Source organism: Gadus chalcogrammus, chromosome 12 (assembly GCF_026213295.1).
Source record: "Gadus chalcogrammus isolate NIFS_2021 chromosome 12, NIFS_Gcha_1.0, whole genome shotgun sequence".
In the NCBI taxonomy this organism is placed as follows: domain Eukaryota; kingdom Metazoa; phylum Chordata; class Actinopteri; order Gadiformes; family Gadidae; genus Gadus; species Gadus chalcogrammus.
This window is the reverse complement of record NC_079423.1, coordinates 24,555,778-24,582,641: the sequence shown is the minus strand read 5'-3', so window position 1 is coordinate 24,582,641 and position 26,864 is coordinate 24,555,778. Positions and strand designations below refer to the sequence as shown.

Below are 26,864 nucleotides of genomic sequence, written 5' to 3'. Positions count from 1 at the left end.
CAGTTTGATTGGCCTTTTGATAGTTGGGATGGGTGTAAAGATAACATATTGTCTTACATTTAAGCTCTTCCTCTGCCACAGCCTATGTACTGTGTACTCTGTACAAATTACTTTCCTGCAGTGAAATGTATTATTTAACTGAAAGCCTTCTCAGTGAAAGTAGATTTACATGCAAAAGCTTGTCAATTACAATAAGTTGAGTAGACGTAATTTGTTATTTTGCAACCCCTGGAGTAGGAGTAACCTTTAAGTCATGCTCTATGGAGGTGTTCTGCTTCGGCTGAGTAGATCTCCCCTGTTGTTCTTCTGGTAGGTGGGTATCCCAGACATTATACATTAACCTTGCAGCACCTGGCCTTCCCTCAGCTTATTTTTAATGAGACCGCTTTAAAGGTACAATATGTAACATTGACCCAGGGCAATTAAAATGGGTACTGCACTACAAATTCACACGATTGGAGAGGATTGCCTTGGTCGGCCCATACCCGCAGACATTGAAGCCAACGCGGAATGCCAGGTTGATGAGAATGAACGAACATGAGCACTAACAAGCTGAGTGCAAAATTATAATTAGAAGCGCGCAATTACTATATATATATTTCTTTTTTTAAGTGATGACAAGTACTACAATATAAGTTGATGATCAGCTAATGTATACGTTTGCTATTATTTGTGTGCAAATTCTAAGCTAGCTCATTTGGCATCCAGCTTGAAATACCTCTGGGCTGGTATTGTAGAGGGGCGCATTTAAGGAGAAAAAAAACGCCTGAGAACCCTACTGAACAGACAAAGCCGTACTGGCAACTGACAGGAAAAGAAAGACTACAGGAATGGAACAAGCATAAAATGTTGAGGTAAATGCACAAAAGACTTTCGCAAAAGCCACAAGGGACTTTTAACAACACAGACATTCGGAAGACCAAGCAAAAAATCCCAGTACAAGGAAAAATTGTTTTGTACAAAAAAATCATAACAAGTTATCTCCTCCAAGGACTAAAGTACTTTTTAAATTACGATATTCCTACTTCTATCGAGTGATATGCTGAATCCCCAGTCGAGTGTAAATTATGTTGTGTCTGACAGATCAGAAAAGAGATGGGATTTGTTGGAGTGGCAGTAGCTCAGGAGGTAGAGCGGGTTGGCTGGTAACCTGAAGGTTATTGGTTAGATCCCCGGCTCCTCCTAGTCGAGGTGTCCTTGAGCAAGGCACCTAACCCTAACTTCTCCCGACGATGGTTAGAAAAGCGCTATATAAATGCAGTCCATTTACATTTATGGAGTGATTTCCATATCGGTTCTTGGCACTATCAGCTTTCTCTTGCGACACACAGGTCAGGTGGTTGAGTTGATTATGTATTTTTGCCTTCCCTGGCATCAAGGAAATAAAACTGCGTCAAGGTCAGCATTTACCTGCGATAATCTGTGTGTGAATATTAACTTGCACGCACGCACTCTTATTTGACAAATAATGTTCTGCCAGCTTACACACACTCCCAACTATGGTGTTTTGATGTGGAATCAGCTGTTGCGACCAGAAAGATTGGAATTGCTGCATAATTAACTGAATAATTATAGAATGCAAATTTTTATATTGTGTTCTGCATTGTTGTTCGCTGTTAACCAAATACATATTGTTAACAGCTCCATTTAAAAAAACAAAAAGGCATCTACACCCCATTTTTCAGATGGTGTTTGACGACTTAAAATACTAAACAACTGTCGAAAGGATTAACAAAAAAAGAAGGGGCTGGAGCCCGGAAATTGGCGAATGAGTGAGAGCGATGCATTACGCCGGCTTCGAGAGCGTGATTTGAAACCAATATGCTCTGCCTGCTCAGCCAAAGGGGCACCTCATCGCTTCACTTCCTTCCGGGCCGAGGCCACGTCTCCGTTATCCCACGAGGTCGACTAGTAAACACCCGTTGTGTATCGAGCAGTCCTCCACGCATCTGCTTCTGGAAGACTCTTTGTACAAGGTCACGTTATACCGTCCACCCTGTTCCACGGGTCTTATTACTGGGCTGCCAGCACTATGGATTTCCGATAATGTAATTGAGAGGCGCTGAGAAATGGTATAAATGTAGATTCAGTTGTCAACTCGTTGAGGTGTGGGCGTACAGCGTTGTACACTTTCATACGCTCCCTCAGTCGGATTGGGTCTGACCCTTCTGTCTAATTGATCACTGCTGTTGGCTCTCGTGTGTGTGTGTGTGTGTGTGTGTGTGTGTGTGTGTGTGTGTGTGTGTGTGTGTGTGTGTGTGTGTGTGTGTGTGTGTGTGTGTGTGTGTGTGTGTGTGTGTGTGTGTGTGATGTTAGGTCAGCACACCACAAACTCTTAAGGTCACCAAAGACTCTCATGCCTGTTGACCTCAACGTAAGTCTGGGTCCTTCAAAAGTTGTGTTGCAGATGTGACCGGCATGCGCACACATTCGCAATCCATTTGGTTTTCCTTTAAGGAAGGCAGTGTGTTCATGACTAGGTTCCTAAATATGTGACCTGGACTGAATCCAACACCGCTGCCCATCTTCTTCATTGTGTGAAATCCGTCTTGTGACAGACCTACCGCATTCAGTGTCAGCTACCGCAGTCGGTGTCAGCCACTGCTTAATCTCAAGTAAAGCCCTGAATGTGTTTGTCAGCATCGCAGTGCGCCGCCAAACAGAAAATAATCATGTACCCATGAATCGTCCGTTTAACTCTGCAGTCGTTCTCTCTCCTCTCCTCTCCTCCCTCAATACACTCAGCATAATTATTTATTTCGCCCTGCTTCCATCTTGTACCCTTTACACGTTAAGCCTTTTCCTCTGTCTTCACTTAAACTTCCTCGCCTTCAATTGCTCTTTGCCTTTTCAAAACGTGCCTTATTTCTTCTCTTTTCCACCGTTACCTGGAAGAATAGCTCCCCGCCCCCCCTTCTTTCATTGCTTTTTCAGGGTCACCGACACCACCTCTCTGTGTCTTACTCTCTGTTTAACTCCATTTATCTTTCCTTTTTATCCCTCAGTGGGATTTATTTCTTGTTCATTTTTTTCCTCCCAATGAGACCGCTCGGCTACCCAGCTCGGCTCCCCGGCCCGTCCTCCAGCACCACGGCTAACGCGACACGACGCCCCTTTCAAACGGTTTTACTCTCAAAATGGGGCTCATTAATGCACCGTTTGATCTCCTGTGACATTCACCTGTGATTTTCCTCTCGGAGGTGGAGCTTGTTAAAAGTAAGTGGATTGGATAAATCGCAGCATAACGCACAAGGTGCTTAAAACATCAAAGTGCCGAGTGGTTGAAGGAAGTATGAAGACAAGGTATCTGACCTACATAGCGGCAGCCGCAACACTTTGACAACTGCTGTGGAAAACGCTCCCTTACACTCGCTGCTTCTTCCCATCGATAAAAGTCAGGTGGGACCGCTAGCAAGGTGGAACAACGCACAACAAACATATTTGGTAATGCAGCTTTTTGTACATTTTGGACTTCTGTGAACATAATTGCTGTCATCTTTACCACTCACACGTCGTATGAGATTTAGATTGAGTGTTTGCAACAGGAGACATTAAACGGTTTGATCCGGGCGTTTAGTCTCAGCATTGAGTTACATTTGCATTAAGCCCGTAGTCGTTAGGTCAATTTAGGGTAAAGGATCCATTGAAACTGTTTTCTCTCATTTATCATGAAGTATAAGTCAATAGTTCTTTAATGACTATCATGATTAGTGTTTTCGGTGTTTAGTGCTAGGATTGATGTGATGGATTAAAGGTTTTGGCTGGCGCTGGAGCCCCCTGATATTAAAATGTGAAACGTCTGGCTTATTTGCTTCTGTGGAAAAAAAGCTGGTGAATAACTACTCCCACTAATCAGTGTTAATGAGTCTAACGTTGTGGGCTTGGGCAGAAGTCATTTGCTTGCAGTGCACTATGATGACACCACCTGTATCACACCATCATTAGCACACTGAGATAAATCCGCCATCGTCATCAGTGTCTCCCTCATTGTTATTTTCTACAGCATGACCTTCTTCCCTGAAGCTAATGGATTTTATTGGTCATAATGTGTTTGTTATCTTCCCTCTAGCTTTTAAGTGTAAGCAAACTCCCTGTTTCAGCTCGAACCTCGAACACTATGATATTAAAAAAAAGCGTAGGAGTTCTAGGAAGGAAAGGGGACGTGTTATCCACACAGCCATGTGCTTTTAATGAGCGAGATTGTTGAATATGAAGTGTGCCACACACTGTGGGGTTAGACTGTACGCGTCCTTGAGACGCAACACTCTCATTGGCCGCAGCCCAGACGAAGCTCCACCCCACCATGGTGTCTGCACTCCCCTTCGGCTAGCAGCGACATCACAGTACCTCCGAAAAGGCCCTTCTACTCTGCTGCAGATCATGGAAGACGTGCATGAAAAAACACAATTCTGGGTTCTTTAACAATATAAAACCTAAACCAACTCACGCCTTTATTATGTCTAACTTTGTATCTAAAGTTAACCATCTCTAGATGTGCAGGCTTGCATTCCTGTTGCAAGGCTTACAGAGAAAAATGCTTGTTTGAGTTGGTTTGGAAGGAACAATGTTTCTCTGACAAGCACTACCGATTTTTCATTTAATCTCGCTTTTAAGCTCCGCTTCTGTCACCCTATCTCTTGTGTTTTGGTTTCAACCGTGTTTTGTTTGACAATCTTCCTACCATTGTGAGGTGACGAATGAGTCATTGCTTCGAGCATTGTCTCATGTATTGTCAACCATCTGCGGAACAGTGTCAAAAACTGTCAAACTTTTAGTAAAAATAGAAGCTAAAACCGACATGAGTGCAATGTCAACAATTTATACAATCGTGTACGGAAGGTGGTGTGATCATTACCACCATCGTCTTTTCACCTATGGCATTGGCAGCTGTCCAGAGGTCAACGTTTTGTATGTCTCACAATTACAGCCCAATTAGAAGCACTCTCTTGCTGATATTCATTGTGTACTACAGGGTAATGACATTCTGTTAAAAGCCTTGTTTATTTTTGAGCTTCTGCAAACAAGCGGTTTATATTTACAGGAATTTTTAAGGTATGGTCTCTTTCCACTCTTTGTCTGTTCAAGATCCCCCTTTTTCTCTCTCACCAATTTTCAGAAGAATATACATTATAATGTTATTCTAATTTTAGGTAAAAACATTAATTTCAAAGGGAGCCATACAGTGTGATGATCACCCACTGCAAAATTATACTGGAGGTTCCTATAGAATCTTAAGCAATTGGTTTTCTTCAAACTTAATTGGCAAACATAAGAGTGTAAATTCCAGACAATGTCGATAAAATATGTTTTTGCAACCATCATAAGTATCTTATTGTCGATGACAGTGCTAAAAACATTTAAAACTCACATAGACAATAGTCAACACTACTAATCTTCAAGACAAAGTCAAAGGTAATTTGGCTGAATCTTACGCATTTTAGACCTTGGCAAAGGGGGAGCAGCTGCTGTTTGCACATCACCTATCTTGGGAAGAACAGTGTGAGGCGGGAGCCGGTGGGGGAGGCTGATAAGGGCAGCGATTAGCTGCAGGTGGGCATCAGTTTGTCATCAGACTCCTCGATGAGATGTGGAATTGGCCCTAGTTAGGTCGTGACAGTTACATCACAATCGAGAGCCGAGTTGCTCCAAACCACTTCAATAGTGCAATCGCTGCGTTTCTAAATGTCAACAACTATTTCAATCGATTAAAATAGTAGGAGACTGTCATTGCGTCAATGGTGCAATTTGTAAAAGCAATTTTCCAATTAAAATGCTAACGGCAAATTATAAATGTTTCTATCTATATATCTTTTTCATGAATATTACTTTACTTGTCCTCCAGAATATTCTACGTGTCCCACGACTCTCAGGATCTGAAGATCTTCAGCTACATCGCCCGGGACGGACAGAGCAACGTGTTCCGCTGCAATGTCTTCAAGTCGAAGAAGAAGGTGAGCCCCGGAGCACAGCGCCTTTTCTTCATTGGTGTACCCTAATAACAAGTAGCCTCGCATCAGCCCGCGCACATCACTGTTTGTGCGGGCTAGAGAAGAGAACATAGTTCATCAGCCATTTACATAATTTCCCATGGTATGGGTACTAACATTTCAATCTCTTTTTATGCTACATAATTGTTGCTTAGTTGTGTCAGAACTACACCCCTGTCTGTGTTTCGACGAACCGCGGCCAACTGTGTGTGTATGCGTGGACCAACATTCTGTGTCCCTAGCTAGCCTTGGCAACAGTTCAAGTGAAGAACATGGCAATGTGCGTAGTGACTGTCGCTGGCTTGTCAGACCTTATCCCTGCTTGAGTAAATGAAAAGGCTAGGATAAAGACAACGGTGAAAGAGTGGGGCAGCCCCGTCAAACGGTATCAGGAAGCCGTCCTTGGTAGCTCTATTCAAAGGCATCAAAAAAAGATCTGCAGGACTTCAGTGAATAGCAATAAATGAAACAGCACTGTTTTTATATAGCATTTACTTATTATATGTTTTTATACTCATATAGTTTGGCTTTACATAGACACAGTTCATAAAGGGTGTCTGTTTGTTTTCAACAAAATGTATTCTAATGGCAAACATTGATTGAGCAGTATCCCCTGTGGTACCTTTTGTGTTATTATTTTATTTTATTATTATATCATCTATGAGGGAATTTATTCATGCGGAACAGTTATAGTAGCTCCTGAATAAACAACTTTCTTCTCGGAGCACAACAGCCATAGTCTGCATCTTAATGTATTAAAATATACAGATGGTCGCAGTGGCAGGTTGGGCAAATGTGTTGTTTTAGTAACATGCTTAGTTAGTTACTTAAATTTACGTAATGGCCACTTTAATTGTATGTCTATGGTATACAAAGAAACGGACGCACACACTACAGCTAATTAATTTCCAACACATGCTGTATAGCCACTGTATAAGATGGGTGGTGAGTTAGTTATGAAGCTCCAGTGGTTTCTGGGGGAACCGTTTACCCTGGGGCTATTGAGCGTGTGTGTGTGTGTGTGTGTGTGTGTGTGTGTGTGTTCTTGTTTACCTGGATACCTAGTTTGTGCTGCTGCTGTCTTGGCCCTGTGTACGTCAAAGATCAGTGGTGGTGGTGAAGCACTGGTCTGGCATCCATCTCATTTAAAAAAGAGGGAGAGGGTTATTATAGTAGGAAAAGTTTGAGGTGTAGAGCAAAACTAAAAAGCTTGGAATGTGCACACCAAGCGCAGATATTTAAATGTATTCCTATGAAAGCATCTTTGCAAAGGATGATTTCTTACAAGAAATCCGATAGTGAACTTTTCCATTGCTATTATTGGCAGCAAAATAATGACCAATCTTGATTTAGGATATCAGCATATAAAAAACGTTACTACCTCCCTCTGTCCAACATGGAGAAATATTCTCCCTCTCTGTCGCTGTCTCTCCCTAGCTCTCTCTCCCTCCCTGCCTCCCTCCCTCCCTCTTCTTCCCAGAACCAACACTTTAAAAGCAAGACAACTAATGAGCGCTCTTGTGTCGGGGCAATTGCAGGGCGTCCAGAGATATCCATCGTAGTGCACTCAATGCTGTGTGTGTGTGTGTGTGTGTGTGTGTGTGTGTGTGTGTGTGTGTGTGTGTGTGTGTGTGTGTGTGTGTGTGTGTGTGTGTGTGTGTGTGTGTGCGTGTGCGTCTCAGCCAGAGGCCAAGGACTTGAGTGTCTTTGTGTCTTTTATATTCACTGTTGACCGAAAACAATGAATGGGCAAAGCTATGCATCTTCATGGAACTGACAAGCTCATCTCAAGGCCCTTGTATATGGTGCAACACACATCAAAGAATAAGGTCATGAGTAAGGCTTTGTATCTTTATGACCGGCTGCTCTACAAGACCTTTATGAATGAATATGTGAATCTCAAATAGATTTATAATAGTTTTATATATCCAATTAATTGTTGCGCTTTGTTAATTATTTCTGCTGCTCGGTGTACACAACAAATAAATTCAGCGTTCAAACAAATCGGGTTCAGTACATCATAAAATAGTGTGGTTCAAGGTTTGCTGTTACCTAGACACCATGAAATGAGAATTGTCGTCTTCATTTACTGCCAGATTATTTCCCTATTCAAAATTCTGATAAAAGGTCTAACCATTGTAGCTTCCTCCACAATGTCTATGCTGAAAGGCTTATCACTTTGATTAATAACACCTATAAACACGCTTCTGCTCCACTCAAAATGATGAATAAGGCAAACCGGCTGATCTGGCACACTCGTTTCATCAATTTTACACGAGCCATGCAAATCCCAAAGGATAATAATCGCGGCATTTCTCTTGCGTTCTCGGCCCCCTCTAATTACCCTGTTTACTTGAAAATTCTCTCATGTTTCAAAAGTAAAATATGCTTTGAATGGCACCAGACAGTTTCTTATCAACTGCTTCTCAAGTGTCAACACATTGTAAAGTGGAACGTGGATCTGTATTCGATTTCATAGGCCTTTTTCTGTCCTGAATCTATTTCTGACTGCTTTACTATGCAGATATATGGCCTATGCAGATGATGATGTGACGAAGAAATAACAGTGTTGAGGTCCGATTTCAAGCAATCATTGCCTATAATTATGCTATGTAATGGTAATATGTCACCTCTACTTAGATTACTAATGAGCCTCACTATTCTGTCAATTCAATTTTAATGGAGTGCTGATGCTCTGGCCAATTAAGTCTATATAAAGCCAACATAGACATAGATCCTGGTCTATACTCAGAAGTAATGGACTGGACCCTTGGTATAATTCGTCGTGGGGTTTTTAATTAGAAAGGTTTAGCTAAGCCCAGGGTTGGCCCACGTGGGATTTTCGTTGTGCAATATATCGGTATATAAAGGTTGGGTATGGGATTTGCGAAATGCCAGCAGATTTTGAAAACACACAACTCAAATGGTCCTACCCCCTCTCCTTCAACGCTGACTCTGACTCCACCCATTCCAAGTACATGGACGCGCAATCATGCATGAGCGCGAACACAGATGTGCGAGAGCGAGCCTTTAGCTAGTTAGCTAGCTCCAGTAGCTACCGCAGGATAACAACAAACAGAAGCTTGCTCTGGGTGACGAGCTTTGAGTACGTGCCGGAAGGGGTCACGCGCGGGGAGCGGGGGAGGGGGAGGGGAGTGCAGTACGATTTACGTACTTACTGTCCAATGCCACTCGGTGGTTCTGGAAATCATTGGCTGGTGTTTTTCGAGCCCTGCCTGTTCCACAGATGATTGACTTGTTTAATTTTCATGTCAGTACTTCTAACTCAGTGGCTTTAAGTGGGTTATGATAAGGATTTCAAGTAATTTGGCAAAAATGGCCAAAAAAGAGAATTCCATACCCAACCTTTAAACAAACGTCTAAAAACAAGTGAGACAAAAAACAATAGAATAGATATATGTTTAAATTATAAAGAATCCTGTATCATTTAAATGTATCGGAAGGTTGCGATGGTTATTTGGTTCTAGCTCCTTCATGCAACCGTTAGCCTCAACGTATTTCTTGATCGGCTTTCATGTTTTTACCTTCCCCACGGGGCTTGGCGGTCAACACAATCCCTGTGCAACGGCTACTTTTGTCTTCGCTCTTAACGGCCGCCTTTGAATAGCTGCCGGGACCGTAATGGCTGACTAATTGGCAGGCATGAATAGGTCGAGGGAGCAGACGTGACAGGAGGGAAGAGAAGGGAAGAGAAGGAGGACACTTAATAGCGCCGCTCGTGTCAGCCAAACTGCTACTTTGACTGTCTCCGTCACTTTCTTTGTCGACAAGTGTCCATTCGCAACCTACGTCCGGGACGGTCTGTCTCAAAGTGGGAGGCACAGGACTACTACAGGGAGATGGGATGGAAGGGATCATTTAATGTTTTTGAGTGAAGGGAAAGCTCAAAGGCACCCCAGATTAAAACAAAAGCACAGGCGGACCGGAACAATTAGAAAATGTATTGCACACAGGAGCTGTTAAGAAATGAGTAACTTTATAGTCGTTGTGTATGACTGCACTAGCCGGGATGAACCAAAAAAGATTTAATCACGGCCCAGCTGCACGGCTCTTCAGACTATCTGATGCTGTGGATTGTGTGTGGTTGATAGCTTGTTCAAGCAGCACACTGTCTCGACACTAGGGCTCGGCTGGGCTGTGGCGGGCAGAACTCTGCAATACACCGGTTTATACATCATCAAACTGTGTCCTTCTGTCGAAAGCGCAGCAAAGCCCGAGAGTGTGGGAGCCGCCTAGGTTGCGTGTGGTATGGGTCTACTGCAACAGAATATTTTGCCACAGTTTTGGGGCAAATAGGCCACTATAAATGCCATGGCCATCCATTGTCAACTACCCTGATTGGGAGCTGCGTGTGCGTGCGTGCGTGCGTGCGTGTGTGTGTGCGCGCTCTTGTGCGTGGAGCTGATGGATAGGTAAGTAAAAGTAAGAGGCCTTTGTGCATGGCCTGGAGCAAACGGTTTGGCTCTGAGGAGCCACTGAGGCATCTTAAGTTAATAACACCCCATTTATCACAAACAAACCCAAGCGCGCGCGCGCACACACACACACACACACACACACACACACACACACACACACACACACACACACACACACACACACACACACACACACACACACACACACACACACACACACACACACTTACACAAAGTGTAGATGCATTCACTAGCAAACATTTTGCTCTAATAAATAGGGCTCAGAACCCAAACACACACACACATAAACACGCACACAAAAACGCACACAATTTCACTACAGTCAATATGCTGAGCATGGTTCTTTCAACTTTATCGTGTCACAACACTATTATTAATGCTCTATCATCATATCATAACAGAAAGTTCTAAAATCAAGAGTTTCATAACATAGCACATTTGATAATTCAAGTCAATAACGATTTCTGCATTGATGCTGCAATTATCTTTCGTGCTTTATTTTAGCATATTTTAACATAAATTTCTTAAATTATTATTTTAATTTGTGGCATGCGGCATGCTATAAATAGAACCACGCTTTTCTCCAGTTTATATTCACTTTGAAGGGAAAATTATTCAGGGATAAGAAATGAGGGCAAGCAAAAGGAAGAGAATGGAGCGTGTAGATTAGCCCCAGGTCACAGAGTGCCTTCCCTGCAAGACATCCCCCAGGCCCGTCCATCCCCCTGCCAGGCACACTTAGGAGTGGGAGCCCCTACCTAAAGGCCCTAACACCCCAAACCCACGTCAAAGTTCAAGCCGCAACCAAGTCCGACACCAAGACACAGAAGTCGCCTCACGTCGTTCACGTCTTGGCCAACAAGTTGCACTGAACTCACCAAGAAGACTGCAGCCAACAGCCAACTAGCATGGTCCTTCAGCGCCTGAGTGAGAGGGATAACTCTCCCTACCAGCAGTAGGCGGTAGTCTGTATTTGTCATTCAAAAAGGGACACCGGAAGGAGTGCGGACATATACCCAGGAAACCAGGGCCACCGATGCCCACAGACGGGCAGACACAACATTGTCAGACGGCCGACCGTCTGCCCGGTGTTTTAGGGGTTAGGGCCTTGACCCCAACCGCTGGCTGAACAATGAAATATGATAAGCAACACCTCGTGTTAGTCAGGTTTGGAGTGGGTCAGGGGATAAGGTCCAGGGGAATCACTGCTTTTCAAATAACCAGAGAAAAGTAACAGGAGAAATTGGGGAGCGCATGAGGCCACTGACATTGTCGGATTCAATCAGAAATATGAAGGGACAGTTGCAGGATAGGAGGAAACAGTATGGAAGTAAATCTGTGCCATCAGATTTTGAAAATAAAAAGCCATTGAATTCTAAGCACTGAATATTTATGCATTGAAATAACGTGTCTGGATTTTTTGCCTCTGAATTTAACTCAATAAATCATATTCAGCTTTGTTATAATTTTTTTCTCTTCCCATAAAAAGCTACAATCAGTGTTTAATGACGTTGATTTACCTTATTTATTTTTATAGATTTTTTAAAGATTTATTTTTGCATTTTAATGACCACGGGCAGGACTCGAACCCAGGTTGCTGCTTTTTAGGACGTAGCCTATATGGTACACACTCTACCTGGTGAGCCACTGGGGCGCCCCACCTTGATTTACCTTTGAGCATTTCCCATTATAGGCTATTTTGTAAAATGCTGTTTAGAATTAACATTTGTATCAAGAAAGAAAGAAGCAGCGAGTGACGCTCTTATTTCCGCTCTTTCTTGCTCTTCCTTTGGTCCCCGGATGTTAACACAGAATTTTCAGACATTGAATTTTGCAGCTGAATTTGGCATGTTGAATTTGGGGACGTTGAAAATATTTACATTTAATTTTTTAACGGTGAATATTTGATTTTGAATTTTCCATTGAAAAATAAGCTGCCTATCATTTATTGAAAATTTTAAGAGTTAAATTCAGAGGCAAAAAATCCAGATACGTTATTTCAATGCATAAATATTCAGTGCTCAGAATTCAATGGCTTTTTATTTTCAAAATCCGATGGCACAGATTTACATCCATAAACGGTTGTTGAGTTCAATCTGAATGATAAATGATGGTGAGAAAACTATGATAAAACAACTATAAAATTGGAATGGTAGACAAAGTCGATGGAAGCATTGTAGAGGGTAAAAGAGGTTGATTGAAGTTAGTAGTAACTTAAATTATTTTATAGCTTAAAAAACCTGGAAATATCTGTAGTCGACAATGATGACTGATTTCAATAAGGTTATCAATGAAATAAAATCGTATAGATGATATATTCTACAAAAAGAATATATCATATAAATGCCGACCAGCCCGTTCCTCTTTCTTTGTTTACAAGAACAGTACTATCGACACTCCCAAAGCCCCTCCCACTCACATCAGCCAGGCTAAGTTCACACAGTTGTCACACAGCCAGTTATAATGGACTGAACGCTTTTTGAGTTGTTGTTTTTTTTTTGCTCACTTGGCGGGGCTCGATCATACACAGTGCGACTTTAAGCCTCCTTTAAAGCCCACAATCTACTGAACAGCCTGAAGTAAGCGGAATGAAATGCTGCAACACTGTCACCAGAAGTGAGCTGTGTTTATCACATAACTGATTGGAGGCAAACATTTACCAGAAATCTGTACTCACAAACATTACCCCTTACTTCATGCATCACGGACCGTTTCAACTTAGCGTAGATTGAGGTCAAGTGAGTGAGTTAGGCGCTAAGTTGGTGCGATAATGCTTCTGAATCCTGTGAACCACTTTTTAAGAGATACCTCTCGAGTGCTGCTGAGATGGAGCTTGAGATGAATCACTCTGTATTCTGTAGATCTGAACTGCTTCCTATCTCCCAGAAATATTGACGTGCTTCACTAACTTATTCTGTTTATTTGTGTGTGTCTGTGCGTGTGTGTGTTGGTGTGTGTGTCTCCCAGAGCCAGGCCATGCGCATCGTGAGGACGGTGGGCCAGGCCTTTGAGGTGTGCCACAAGCTCAGCCTCCTGCACACCCAGCAGAGCGCAGACGGGACGGAGGATGGAGACAAGACAGGTACTGCCCATAGAGCAATAATGGTTCATTTACACTTGAGGGTGCGGGTCGGTTCGGTGCGGCTTGGTGGAGTAGTGAAGGTGCGGTTCGTCACAGCTCAGTTTCGGCTCTCGTTTCCACCGCCGACCACGGCAAACTTTCTCGCGACATTTTTTTAATAAATAAAGCTTTCGCCGTTGTCCAGGTCACGCCCACTTTTGGCGGTGGAATCGCGATCCGTGCCGCACCTTTGTGAACTGAACCGACCTGCACCCTCCGGTGGAAACACGGCATAAGTGGACATACCGTCTGGGATATTGACCCATTGGTTTATACATGACCGTTTCGGGGGTGTATAGATTTGCCCTCAATGGTGCGTCAAAATTGTTTGAGGTTTTTGCAACCAGCAGTGGAAACAATCCATATTTGGCACATTGAGGCAGGAATTGAAAGGCCTCTTTGCACTTGACTCATTAATGTGCAGTCCTTTATAACTTTTGTATGAAATCCAACTGTCAACCAGGACCTTAGAGAACATATCATATGAGGATGAACTAGCCTCTGAGATCCTAATGGAACAAAGATACAGATTGTTGGCTTTGTATTATTTATGAGAATGAAATGAAGGGCTATTAGAGGAAGTATGTGTTAGTCTCTTCCACATGAGCTGTACAAACAGACAGACATGGCTGCTACAAACAGTTCCTCCCCTGACCCAATAGCTTGTTCCACTTACTGGGCTCAGTTCTGAACAGGTATACTGGGCAACGGTTTATTATAGTAGTGCTATCACAATTTTGAATTACAGTGGTGCCAGTTATATTTCAAAGCAAAATCCCTCACCTGCATTTGGGCCATGGACGAGGGTTTAAGAAAAATAATGATTTGCGGTCACAGCCCATTCATTGCCAGCCACAAAAAAACAAACGTGGTTGTTTTGAGAAAAGCTTTGTTTGGATGGTACGCTAGTAAACCCCTGGGTGATGTGATGTCAAGCAGCTATAGACCATCAGCCACAAAAGGACTCCCAAAGTAGTTTCTTGCCTCTTTAAAATGTCATCAAACACACACACACACACACACACACACACACACACACACACACACACACACACACACACACACACACACACACACACACACACACACACACACACACACACACACACACACACACACACACAATAACAGCCTGCATACCGCGAGGGCTGGAGTGAATGTCACGCCTGATTCAACCTGAGGAGAGAAGACGGAGCTTCAGAACAATGACGGACTGAGCTGCTTGATATCCACTGCCACGTGTCAATTTGGCCCACAGGCACACGTGTGCCAGTGTGTGTCTGAGTTAGGATGAGCGAGAAAGAACAGTCACCGTCTCGCTCGGGGGTTTCAGGAAATATTACCCCGCCACATGGAGTCCAGTGTGTTTTCTGGGATAGGTTTTTTTTAGCGGTGAATTCCGTCTTGCTTTTGTTTCCCCTCTCATTTTAAGGCATTGTACTATAAATCAATAATAGTTTTTAAGAGAGGGCGATGGCAGGTGTTGTCTCTTTGCTTTCCTGTCCATCCGGTTAACCAGTGAATCCTCATCCAAACGCAAACAGAATTCCATATATGAAGATGGGTCAAGTGTATCATACACCTATGGCCATCAATGCTGCTTAACACTGGAGTGACGGCTATGATTTAAAGTGGAACATTCAGTACTGGTTCACTATAGCCTGCCCAGGAAAGTACATTAAAGACGAGCTGTCTCTGTCCTTTGTTATATATATGGGGTTCAATTAGCATTATTGGTTAAATCTGCACAGTGACACTTACTCACTGCAGCCATAACCTTTGTTACAAAATACACTATTCATAATTTTTTCATTGCAGCTACACTTTTGCTTAAAAAGGTTTAAAAAATAGGATTATGGCCAAACTCAAGCTCCCATGGCTCCATACTCCCAGGGATATTGCTATTTCAAATCTATTTTGTCCGTGGTGAACCGTGGCACTTTCTGGCCCAGAGCGGTGCATTAGGGGTGGAGTGGGTTGGGACTCGAGATGAACCACAAAGTGCCAACTTCCTTAGGAAATGAAATTATTTGAGGAAGTGGACGGTCACACGAATTGGTGGTTGGTGGATGCTTATTCCTTCCTGAGTCCTTTGAAATGGAGAACGAGTCCTCTCTTTTTACACTATACGTGTATACACACGTATAGCAGGCCCTAGAGATTGCATGTACCCTCTTTAACCTCTAAAGGTGATGACAAGAGAGCAGCGTTTGAGGAGGAATATTGAAGCAGAGAAATGAAAGAAGAGGAGGAGAGGGCCAGTCGGTACTAAGTTGAGCAGATTGATCGTGGCCCAGGGCACAGACATCCCCATGTGTAAGCATATGAGCTGTTGCTTAAATGGAAATAAGTGAATGAAAAATGACCCGACAGATGCTAAGGTAGATTTGGATGTCTTTGATCACCTATCCTAGTGCCCCTTCCCCCCCATATATATATATATGTATATGTATGTATGTATATGTGTATATATATGTATATGTATATGTATGTATGTATATGTGTATATATATGTATATGTGTATATATATATATAGCTATATCCATATCTATCTATATATATGTAGATATGTATGTATGCATATATATGTATATATATATGTGTGTATATATGTATATATGTATATATGTATATATGTATATATATATATATATATATATATATATATATATATATATATATATATATATATATATATATATATGTATATATATATATATATATATATGTATATATATATATATATATATATGTATATATATATATATATGTATATGTATATATATGTATATATGTATGTATATATATATATATGTATGTATATGTATATATATATGTATATGTATATATATATATATATGTATGTATATATATATATATATGTATGTATATATATATATGTATATATATATATATGTATATATATATATATATATATGTATATATATATATATATATATATATATATATATGTATGTGTGTGTGTGTGTGTGTGTGTGTGTGTGTGTGTGTGTGTGTGTGTGTGTGTGTGTGTGTGTGTGTGTGTGTGTATATATATGTGTGTGTATATATATATTTATATATACTGTGCATATATATATATAAAGCGCTTTAATGCCCCCCTTATTCATTCGCCTGGGGCTAATCGAATGGAGCAAGGTTTTTTAAATGACCGCAGGTTCTGGGGTGTTGCCCCGGCTCACGAAGGGGAAAGAGAGAGAAGTGGACAGATGTAATAAGAAGAGGTATGGAGAGGGGCAGTGCTGAGGTGGATCAGAGGGAGGCCCCACTATAGTGTGCTACTGAAGTGATCTATGGTGTCATTTCCTTTGCCAAGAGCATCTAGTCCCACGAAATGGCCACAATCAGCATCCTCTCCTTCTTATCGCTTTTCTTCTTTTAACTCGCCAGTAAACTGTAATCCGGCAACACTAAGAATTCCAGGTGTTCCATGTCCACTACATTTTGCCATTGCTTTCACCTTTTTTTCTTTTGAAGAGACAGCCATTATGAAACCTATCTCGTTTCAAAATGACTCTTTAAGTTGTAGTTTCTTCAGGTAGAGCGGAGCTCATTATAAAAAAAAAAAAAACAGATCCCTCAATATCTTACGTTGCCAGGCAACAAACCATTCTGTCGAGCAAATAATATCATGGCTAGTTTCTAACCAGCAACACGATAGTGCTTGTAAATTAACCTGAAGAAAGGAAATTGCATATCTTTGGTTCTAGTTGTAAAACACAGGTGAATTATGAATGAATGTTAATTTCCCCTCACGTAAATGTTACTTAGGAGATACCAATACCACACGCTAACTTAGTATAGTAGTGAATATGGAGAGATGAGCTTAATCCACGGCACCTTGTCTGGAGGTTTCTCCGTAGTTTGCAGAAATGTTTTTGTATAGACCTTTACTATTTGACGTCAACAATTCTCTTTATTTTGATGGGAAATTCCAATGTTCCGACCTCAGCCTCAATTTTATCTTGAACATGAAATAGACTACGAGCAGACTCGGGCACACAGTATGTTCTTATAAAACCAGCGGAAGCCGTGACCTCGGCCTAGCTTCTCTTAGGTGCTGATGACACAGCCCAGTCGCAACAGATGTGGCAGAGTGCTTTGCGATGACCGCCGCCAGAGCCTGTGGAGTGGGGCTGCATGTGCCAAGGTGCCGTTTCATTTTAGCTATTGGAAAAAATGCAGAGAAAACGGACGCATCACACGAAAGGACCTAAACGCAGCCTGTGTTCAGGTCCTTTCTCGTCTCATGTTATTCGGCCATGGGAAAACGGTGGTCAATCAGAGGTTATGTTTAAAAGTAAAAAACTGTTCTTTGTGTTATGTCTCTCAGGGTTCTCAGCCTGCCTCCTCTCTGAATGTAGACCAAATTCTAGACATTTTCGACGGTTTCTCTGCTCTCCCAAGATCAGCAACCACCAAACCGTTAGTTCTCACAGCTGTGGTGGTATTAAATGGGTGTTACACTGCATCATAGTCGTGTATTAACACAAGCATTACGAGGTTCAGCAGACCAGCTGGGCCACACTATCCATCATTGAGCATCGTGCAGAGCTGATTTATTTCAGCAGCCACAACAAGAGCAGAGGTGCTGTGTGTGTGCAAACATGCAAAACGCACATGCAAACAAAAACATACCCCTATGCATACGCAATCACACACGCACGCATGAACGTAAAGAGGCTCTTGTGTTTACCTTCACTCACAGGCCACGTCACCATTGTTTTGACATGAAATACTGCCCTATGAAAATATAAACATAAACCAATGCACACCCTAAACTGCACAGTCTTACATATGCTGTATCCAGTTAGATTTAGCTGGCTGTTACTGGCGCAATATTTGGTTTGAATGGATTTGCTAAATTTGCTTCGGCCCATCATATAAGCTACATGTTATGTTTAACATCACACTATTTGGTACCTTCACTGATTCTCCATGGAAGTAATAATCTGTTCTAATTATGCACATGTGTATCTGCCCCCCCCCCCCCCCACACTCATGGGTGCCTGTGTACATACCCATGCATTGTCGTATATTTTTTTTGGTCTGTGTACATGTGAACATACCCATGTATGCGTGTATTTGTTGGTGTGTGTGTGTGTGTGTGTGTGTGTGTGTGTGTGTGTGCGCGTGTGTGTGCGCGCGCGTGTGTGTGTGTGTGTGTGTGTGTGTGTGTGTGTGCGCGTGTGTGTGTGCATGTGTCTGTGTGTGTGCAGGTGTGCATGCTCATCCACCCGTGTGTGTGTGTACTCTTTTCGGTCCAGCTGGAAAACTGAACGCCTTGGAGCAGGCGGCAGACGTGGCGGTTGCCGTGACGACGACGGCCGCCGCCGAGGAAACGGACATCGACGCGGAGGAAGAGGACGTCCCGGTGGCGGCGGCCGACAGCACCGTGGACGAGTTCAGCAACAGTAACCGCGGAGTCACGGATCTGGACGCCACATCTAAGACCAGCGAGCACAGCCCCACAGACACCAAGGTAAGCTCTCCTCAGTGTGTGTGTGTGTGTGTGTGTGTGTGTGTGTGTGTGTGTGTGTGTGTGTGTGTGTGTGTGTGTGTGTGTGTGTGTGTGTGTGTGTGTGTGTGTGTGTGTGTGTGTGTGTGTGTGTGTGAGAACATGATTAATCGCAATTAAGGAATAAACAGCGTTTCCCTCTCTTTTTTGTACTCTGTACATTTGTAAACTGAACGGGCTTCTGCCGTGCTGGGGTGCTTAGCCCCCCTGGTCACATTAAATAGTGTAGCTGTTTGCATGACAAGCTGCCCTGGCTCTGCCTCAGCCAAGCAGATGATTTGTGGCTAGATGAGAGCGGGGAGACACAACAACTGGTCATTTCCGGACTTTGTTAAGCCAATTTAGATGATTCTTTGACTTTATTGCCACCTAATCTGAATGGATCCTCGGTGAACAGCTAAGTGAGTAGCTTTGTGGGCGGTTCTATGGCGATGTCGCTAGTTAACCGGCGCAAAAATGACTCTTGCGCCCGGCGCAATTCTAAAAAGGGTTGGTCTGAAGTAGCCTAATTACCTGTAGGTGTGGTTTGGGCGTAACGTGCCCTAAATCAATGAGAATGCCAGCTCCCATTCCCTTTAAGAGCCATGAGCGCATTTGAATCTTACCAGTTGATATTTTGACAGCGTGTTTGCAGTCTCCGATGAGACAGATGCACATGAATTTCAAACTTAAAATGGCTCAGTTTATGGCCAAATCATATGGCTTAATTCACACATGGAATAAGGTTTTCTTCCACACCTTCAGAAATACTGACTCCTTAACTTAACACACATATGATATGAGGTAACTGTGGTTCTATTTAATGATGTACACAATACATTATAATCATAGTTTCTTATCAGTATTGTATGCATTAACGTTATCGACTTGTGTTCCTAATATGCATGCGTCCCCCCGTTAATATACAGTGCCAGGGACCGTATTATGCGTTACGTGTTTAGTTTGCATGTGATTAAACAGGTGGACACACACACGCGCGCCCGCATTCATTCATCCTTTTTAACACTCACTCGCGGTAGAACAATGTTTTCTCACGATCAAACCCTCATCAATCCTAATAGTTATGGGCACGTGCACGATGTCTGTGTCAAGAAAATATGTGTTTGCTGTACGGTGTTTGCTGATGCATTGATTTAAAAGTACAACTTATTACCGCTGCATCAGCTGTTCTTTCCCAAATAATTTCCCAAATAAAAGTGTGGCTAGGTAGATGAGAGAAGCAAAGTGTATGCGCGAGCTGCACAAGCAACATTATGCATGCGCCCTTAAAATAGCATCTGAACAACGCGGCACTGACTTTAAACCAGGTATTTCCTGGCTTGTGGCGCAAGTGATTTTTGAAACTGCAAAATAGCACCAGAGAACGTTTGCGCCAGAACACGCCTCCTCCTTTCGCCCGAAACGCCCCTTGGGGCGCAAGATCATTCCCTAATTTACAGATGCGTGGCGCAGGAGGGAAAAGAACGCTCTGTGCCAGTTGCAAACTAGCAACGACACATTTGCCAGTGAGAAAGTAAATTGCACCGGATGCAAGATAGGGCCCAAAGTTGTATTTTCATCTCCATTGTTTCAATAAACTTGAATTAGAAAGTCTTGATTAAAGTGGAGCAGGAAATGAAGTGGAATGGAATCTAAATTGAAACCCAATGCATCACCACCATCCCCTTCATTAGGATCACAAAGTGAGCTGATACCTGCAGGCTGATGAGGCTGTAAGGCTTCATGTTGGTTTCTGATGATGGCTTATTAAATGTATCTGTGTCAATCTGCCTACAAATACAACAACATATCTTCATATCTTTGCAATTCCGAACAGGAGTGTGCGTGTGTGTGTGTGTGTGTGTGTGTGTGTGTGTGTGTGTGTGTGTGTGTGTGTGTGTGTGTGTGTGTGTGTGTGTGTGTGTGTGTGTGTGTGTGTGTGTTCTGTCTCTCAGCGCTCCAATGGCACCAGCAGACAACTACACACAGCAAAGTATCCATGGGTGTGTATCTGTTGTTCGTGCTGCGTGCATCTTTGTGTATGTATGTCATGAACCCGGTGTCTAAAAATAGTGTGAGAGATTTGATACCGCTCTGCAGTCCGTTGGAACAGCTCCCAGACCAATTACAGTGGGCCCACCCTATTCCTGCAGTCTGATCCCTGGATCAGTGTTACTCTGAACCTTAAACCGCCTTGTGGTGCCCCTGTGTTCACACATATTACACACATGACAAACATGACACACATACACACACACACTTGGTTTGTGTGTTTTCTGACATCTGTGCATACATGCAGACCCCATGGCCATAGCAATAGTGAAATAATAACATTACTATTACTTATGCATTTCTCCCCTATAATCCAGAGAGGTTAAATTTGGTTGTAAATACATCTTTTGGTAAATTATTGAAATCCTCTAAATTTTATTTGTCTAGCCCTTAATCACTTCAACCGTCTCACAGGCCACATGTTATGGTATCATTCAATCCTAGCCCCCCATAGAGCTTATGGAAAAAGTCCCATAATAATCAATGGATAAACCTGCAGGAGGAAAGTAGAGTTGGGAATCCTTCCACTATAGAGATATAATGGTAGCATAACAAGCAAAACAGTTTTTGTCCATTCAAATTCTTAGAACATTTGAATTTGTGTCCATGCAGTGCTGGCTGGTGGGAAAGCAAGTACCCAAGCATCCAGTCATGATCACAGCAACACACTCAAACAGAGACAGCATTATGCTAAAATGGGGTGGACACGAAGCTTGTAGGAAACCTTTGATCTAGAAGGTCTATCAGCAGCAGAGTTGGGCTAGCGCATTTCGATTTAGCTATAATGAGTCGCTGAGGAACACCGCTATGAGCCCGCCGAGAGTGTAAAGAGATCGATTTTAGGTTTGGATTTGAATTTATCTTCAGTCAGCTACCCTGATTACAACTGCCAGGCTTTCCCACATATAGTGCGCACGACTGACTAGGAGGCTGGCTCCTGAAGTACAGAGGGGCTGGGAAGGACATTAGGGAGTAATAAGGTCCTTCAGGTTGGAAGATGCTTCTCCATGTAGGATTTACTAAGTAAGATCAGCCCCTTGAAATCTGAGCCAGCGTTAATTGGAACGCTGGCTCAGATTTCAAGCCAGCGTTCCAATGTTGCACGTTATTCTCCTTGTCAAATCTTGTTAGACTTCCTACACGCACACACACGCAGACACAAAAATGGTCCTGCATTCCAATAGAGGAAACATTAAATTCAGCCAGTGTGGAAGTTGTTTGGGTGGAAATGTGTAGAACTATTTACTGAGTGAATTTATTTAGGTGTCTCTGTAGGTCAAAGCTGGGGCAGCCCATCATTATTTATAGGTTTTCAGAGGATAAGGCGGGGGGGGGGGATTGCAATACTGACGAGTTACTCTTGCCTTGTGTTTACAACTTGTTCGGGTAAGTTGATGGTCAACGACAGACAAGCAACAACATTAAAGATACATGTCCCAGAACCAACCTGTTCATTTAGTCATTTGGTCAAAACAATTCAAATGAAAGGCACCACAAGTCCTCTTTCTTTTTCAAAAATGTATGTGTGCGTGCGTGCCTGTGTGTGTGTGTGTGTGTGTGTGAGAGAGAGATCTCGCTGAGTGCCGGAGTACAGTGAGCAGTGCAAGAAGCTGTTGGCCTCCTGCCTGTTCCGGCCCTCTGATGTCTGCACTGTCTGACTGTGTGTAAACAGTCTGGAGGGCTACAAATCTCATGGGTGCTTTACAAACATGACCTTACCACACACACACACACACACACACACACACACACACACACACACACACACACACACACACACACACACACACACACACACACACACACACACACACACACACACACACACACACACACACACACACACACACAAGTTGATTTACCAGAGATCCAGCGTTGACGCTCACAAGCTTTTTTCGTAGTTTCCTGTATGCACGCACACGTACACGCACACACACACTTTGCCCTGTCACGTTGCTCTGTTTGTATTTAATAATTGCTTTGGGTGTAGTTGGGTTGGAGGTGTGGTACGGTTGGCCATCTGATTAAGGGAAAAGCTCTGGGGGATACATTTAAAAGCCCTGAAAGTCTCCAACTTCCATGTCGGACCACCACTTTAATGTCTCCATTTAATCCGGGGTGCGACAGCAGATCCCCCACTCTTGTGGAGCGACCTTGAGTATCCTGAAAGGCGCTATATAAAAACAATTTTGTTATTATTATAGGGGTGGTCGCATGGCGGACCCTCTGAAAACAGATGGATAATAAACTGCATTTTTCTCAAGTATTCTCTCTCGCGCACACACACGTAATCACCCATACACACACACATCCCTAGAATCCCACAGATCTCAATATGTACACATGTACCATAAACAAACCTACTGATTGTTTTAACAGTAGTAAAATAATCTTACCGCTGAAACTCATACAAACCCTTTCTGCCGCTCCCTCACTCTCCCTCTCTTTCTCTTGCTCTTCCGCTTTCTCTATCTCTTTCACTCTCTATCACACTCTCTCTGTCTTTATCTTTCCCTATGTCTCTGTCTCTTTCTATTATTTTTGTCTTTCTCTTTCTCTATCACACACACACACATACACACACAAACACACACCAAAACACTCACAGGCACAAATCACACAGACACGTGAACAAATATTTTGATGGAAAACTTTTTATAACATTTGCAATGCATAGTGACCTAGCGCCAAAAGTGTGTTAATTTCACTGTTGATTAGCAATTTGCTTTTGCATTTCATTTATGCTCAACCCGATAAGAATAAGAATTATAAAACCTGTTTGTTTAGAGGGAGAGACACACACACACACACACACACACACACACACACACACACACACACACACACACACACACACACACACACACACACACAGCCATGCTCAGTGTGTGTGTGTCTGTGGCTTGGGACAAGCAGGGCGTGGTGTGCAATCAAAAAGATGTGGTGGATCAAAACAACAGCCAATCTATTGAATGAAAGAGGGAACCAAATTGATGGCCAAATGAGGGACATGTAATGGCTACTTGAGCACCAGCGGGGTGGGCATAGACAGTACCTTTATGGTCAGCTGAGGCGTTTATGACGGTGACTGGGGTGGGTAGAGGGTCTGGCAGGCACCATGATGGAGCTGTTAATCTGCCACAGCGGGTGACGAGAAGAATACTGATGCTGGGATCAGTGAGGGAAACCCGTCCTTTCCACTGGACCTATTGTACGGCTTATATTCTCGTGTGTGCGTGTGTGTGTGTGTGTGTGTCATGTTGGGGGATCCGTGCATAAAATTGTGTGGGTGGGTGTTTGTGCGAGATATAGGCGTGTGCGTGTGTGATTCTGTGGTAATGTGATTCTGCTGGTCTGTTCTGATCTGAATGAAAGATGGAGAGAGCGGAAAATGTAATCGCATCTCTTTTATCCTGCCTCGTTTATCTTTCTCTGCTCGTCTTGACAATCCTCTCCTTCTCACCCCAACCTCCAGGTCGACCTGATTTCAATATGGTTTTGGTTTTGCTCTCTGTCTCTCTCGCATATATATATTTAATATATACTATATATTAAAGACAGTGTGTCCATATAGTGGAGTTAGAATTATGTAACCATGTCATAAAGCTGGAGCAGTTCCTTCTCTCTCTCTCTCTCTCTCTCTCTCTCTCTCTCTCTCTCTCTCTCTCTCTCTCTCTCTCTCTCCCCCTCCCTCTTCATAAATAAAACCTGGCATTGATTTCCCTTTCTTTAGCTATCTATTTGTTCTCTAGATCTGTTCTATTCCCATTCAATCTCAGTAGAGTTGGCTGGATTGATGGAATATTTACCATCCATCCAATGACGTCTGTCCACACAACAACATGTATGCATTAGCATTATTCTTATTGGAATATGTTGATAGTTAAGCTTTGTCTACATTAATATTCTGACATGAGAATCTGATTGTTTTTTCCCACGCAGTCATGCGTAAACTATCTATTGCTAATCCGTCCCAAATCAGACATGTGTGCGTCTGTTTACATCTAATCACCCTGAAGCACTGTCAGCATGAAGCTGCAAATCGGCACCATGACAACAGTTGCCTCCCTTCATCTCCAGTCTCTCTGTTCAAAGGGAAAAATAAACAGATCAACTTGTGCCCAATTGCGGCCAGCATCTCCCCCACTTTGAATATTCCAAACCGCTTCCTCCTCTCAACTTCCGAACGGCGGGCATATTGGGAAATAACAGAAATGAGTGTTAAATATTGCTGTGGTGGTTTGTGTTGTTGTTTTGTTTTTGATTCAGTCAGCAAAAGTCGCAAGGGGATTTCATAGAAACGGATATTCAATTTGGAGCCTTGGAGCTAGCTAGAAAAATCGTAACTAACTTCCATTCCAGGACTTTGTTTTACTTTTGTTTGATTTACTTATGTGTGCACGTGCAGCGGTACACAACGATAAGCCAGATATTTGCTATTTCATTGTTCTCTTTTCTTTGGTTTACTTTTGATTTCCATTACTCCGCCAAGTCTTATGGCTAAATATATGCCAACATATTTATATGAGATGGTCATTGTTATTAGTTTACAAATTATTAGATATATGCTAATGAATACTTAGCTGCTACTAATGACTTGCAGCTGTATACTGGCAGCCTAGCTGGCATCCTCACTTGCAAACATAGGAAATCTAGACATTTTTTATTTCTCCAATTGAATAAAATGCAAAAACTGCTTTTGTCAAAAGCTTCTATTGCTGAGTCTTGAGAAAGGAGGACTAAGGAAGAGTGGCTTCTATGCTTTTTATGTTTGGCGTGCAGGGCCCTTGTCCACTTAGTCTTGAAGCATCCCTTTCTTACTCTTATTTATGAACATTATCGTAAAAGTAAGGGAATCGATTGGTCCTCATTTTCTCCCTCGCCTTCCTTTCACAGTCTCCTCGTCCTCTCTCTCTGTCTCAATGACAAACATTACCTTTTTGGTCAGTCCACTCTCGTACACCTCCCCCTGACTAGCTGGCTGGCGGTGACTCTTGCCTGGCTACTCACTGCCTGGTGACACCGTCTGGAGCTAATGGCTCTCTGTTAAGCCCTTCTCATTCACACAAGCTTCAACCAAGACAGGCTGTGACTCCTTTACTGCCCTTACCTGTGTGTGTGTGTGTGTGTGTGTGTGTGTGTGTGTGTGTGTGTGTGTGTGTGTGTGTGTGTGTGTGTGTGTGTGTGTGTGTGTGTGTGTGTGTGTGTGTGTGTGTGTGTGTGTGTGTGTGTGTGTGTGTTTTTGCTCCTATTCCAAAGAAAAGACCACCATCAGATAGTTTGTGTGCGCGTGCAGACTTGTGTGTAGCAAAGAAAGCACCTTATTTTAGATTCTGCTATTTTTCAGAAGGTAATGAAGCAGGTGTCGAACCCATTCATTGAATATTCATTATGGTTTTATAGCATGAAAGTAGGAGCTTAATGTCCATATATCATTGCATTCATATCACCAGTGAAGCGCTGTGTCTTTGACCACACCATTAAACCATTGTAGTGATGCAGAGGTGGCACTACCTTTTCTTCATTTTTTCCCCTTTTCTTTGAGTTTTGCCCTGTAGCGAAATCATTATCTAGCGGTTCATGTCGTGTGCCAGACACTTTCCTTCGCATTAACTTTGTGGATCCTTCTTTTGACAACTGCTGATTTAGCGTGTTTCAGGAGACGAGTACAAGTTTCTGCGGTAGCAGACCAAAAACTGGTGCAGGCTTGTGTAATAAATGAGGC

General features: G+C 42.8%; 1 protein-coding gene across 2 annotated transcripts in view; it reads left to right on the top strand.

The window, feature by feature from the left end:
- The window catches only part of nos1apa (nitric oxide synthase 1 (neuronal) adaptor protein a), a 99,104-nt gene that overhangs the window by 45,682 nt on the left and 26,558 nt on the right, over nucleotides 1-26,864 (top strand). For both annotated transcript variants that reach the window (XM_056604617.1, XM_056604616.1), the window contains exons 5-7: nucleotides 5,843-5,951; nucleotides 13,415-13,529; nucleotides 18,858-19,072. In XM_056604617.1, the coding sequence (XP_056460592.1) occupies nucleotides 5,843-5,951; nucleotides 13,415-13,529; nucleotides 18,858-19,072 (439 nt within the window). The remainder of the gene's footprint in view (nucleotides 1-5,842; nucleotides 5,952-13,414; nucleotides 13,530-18,857; nucleotides 19,073-26,864) is intronic.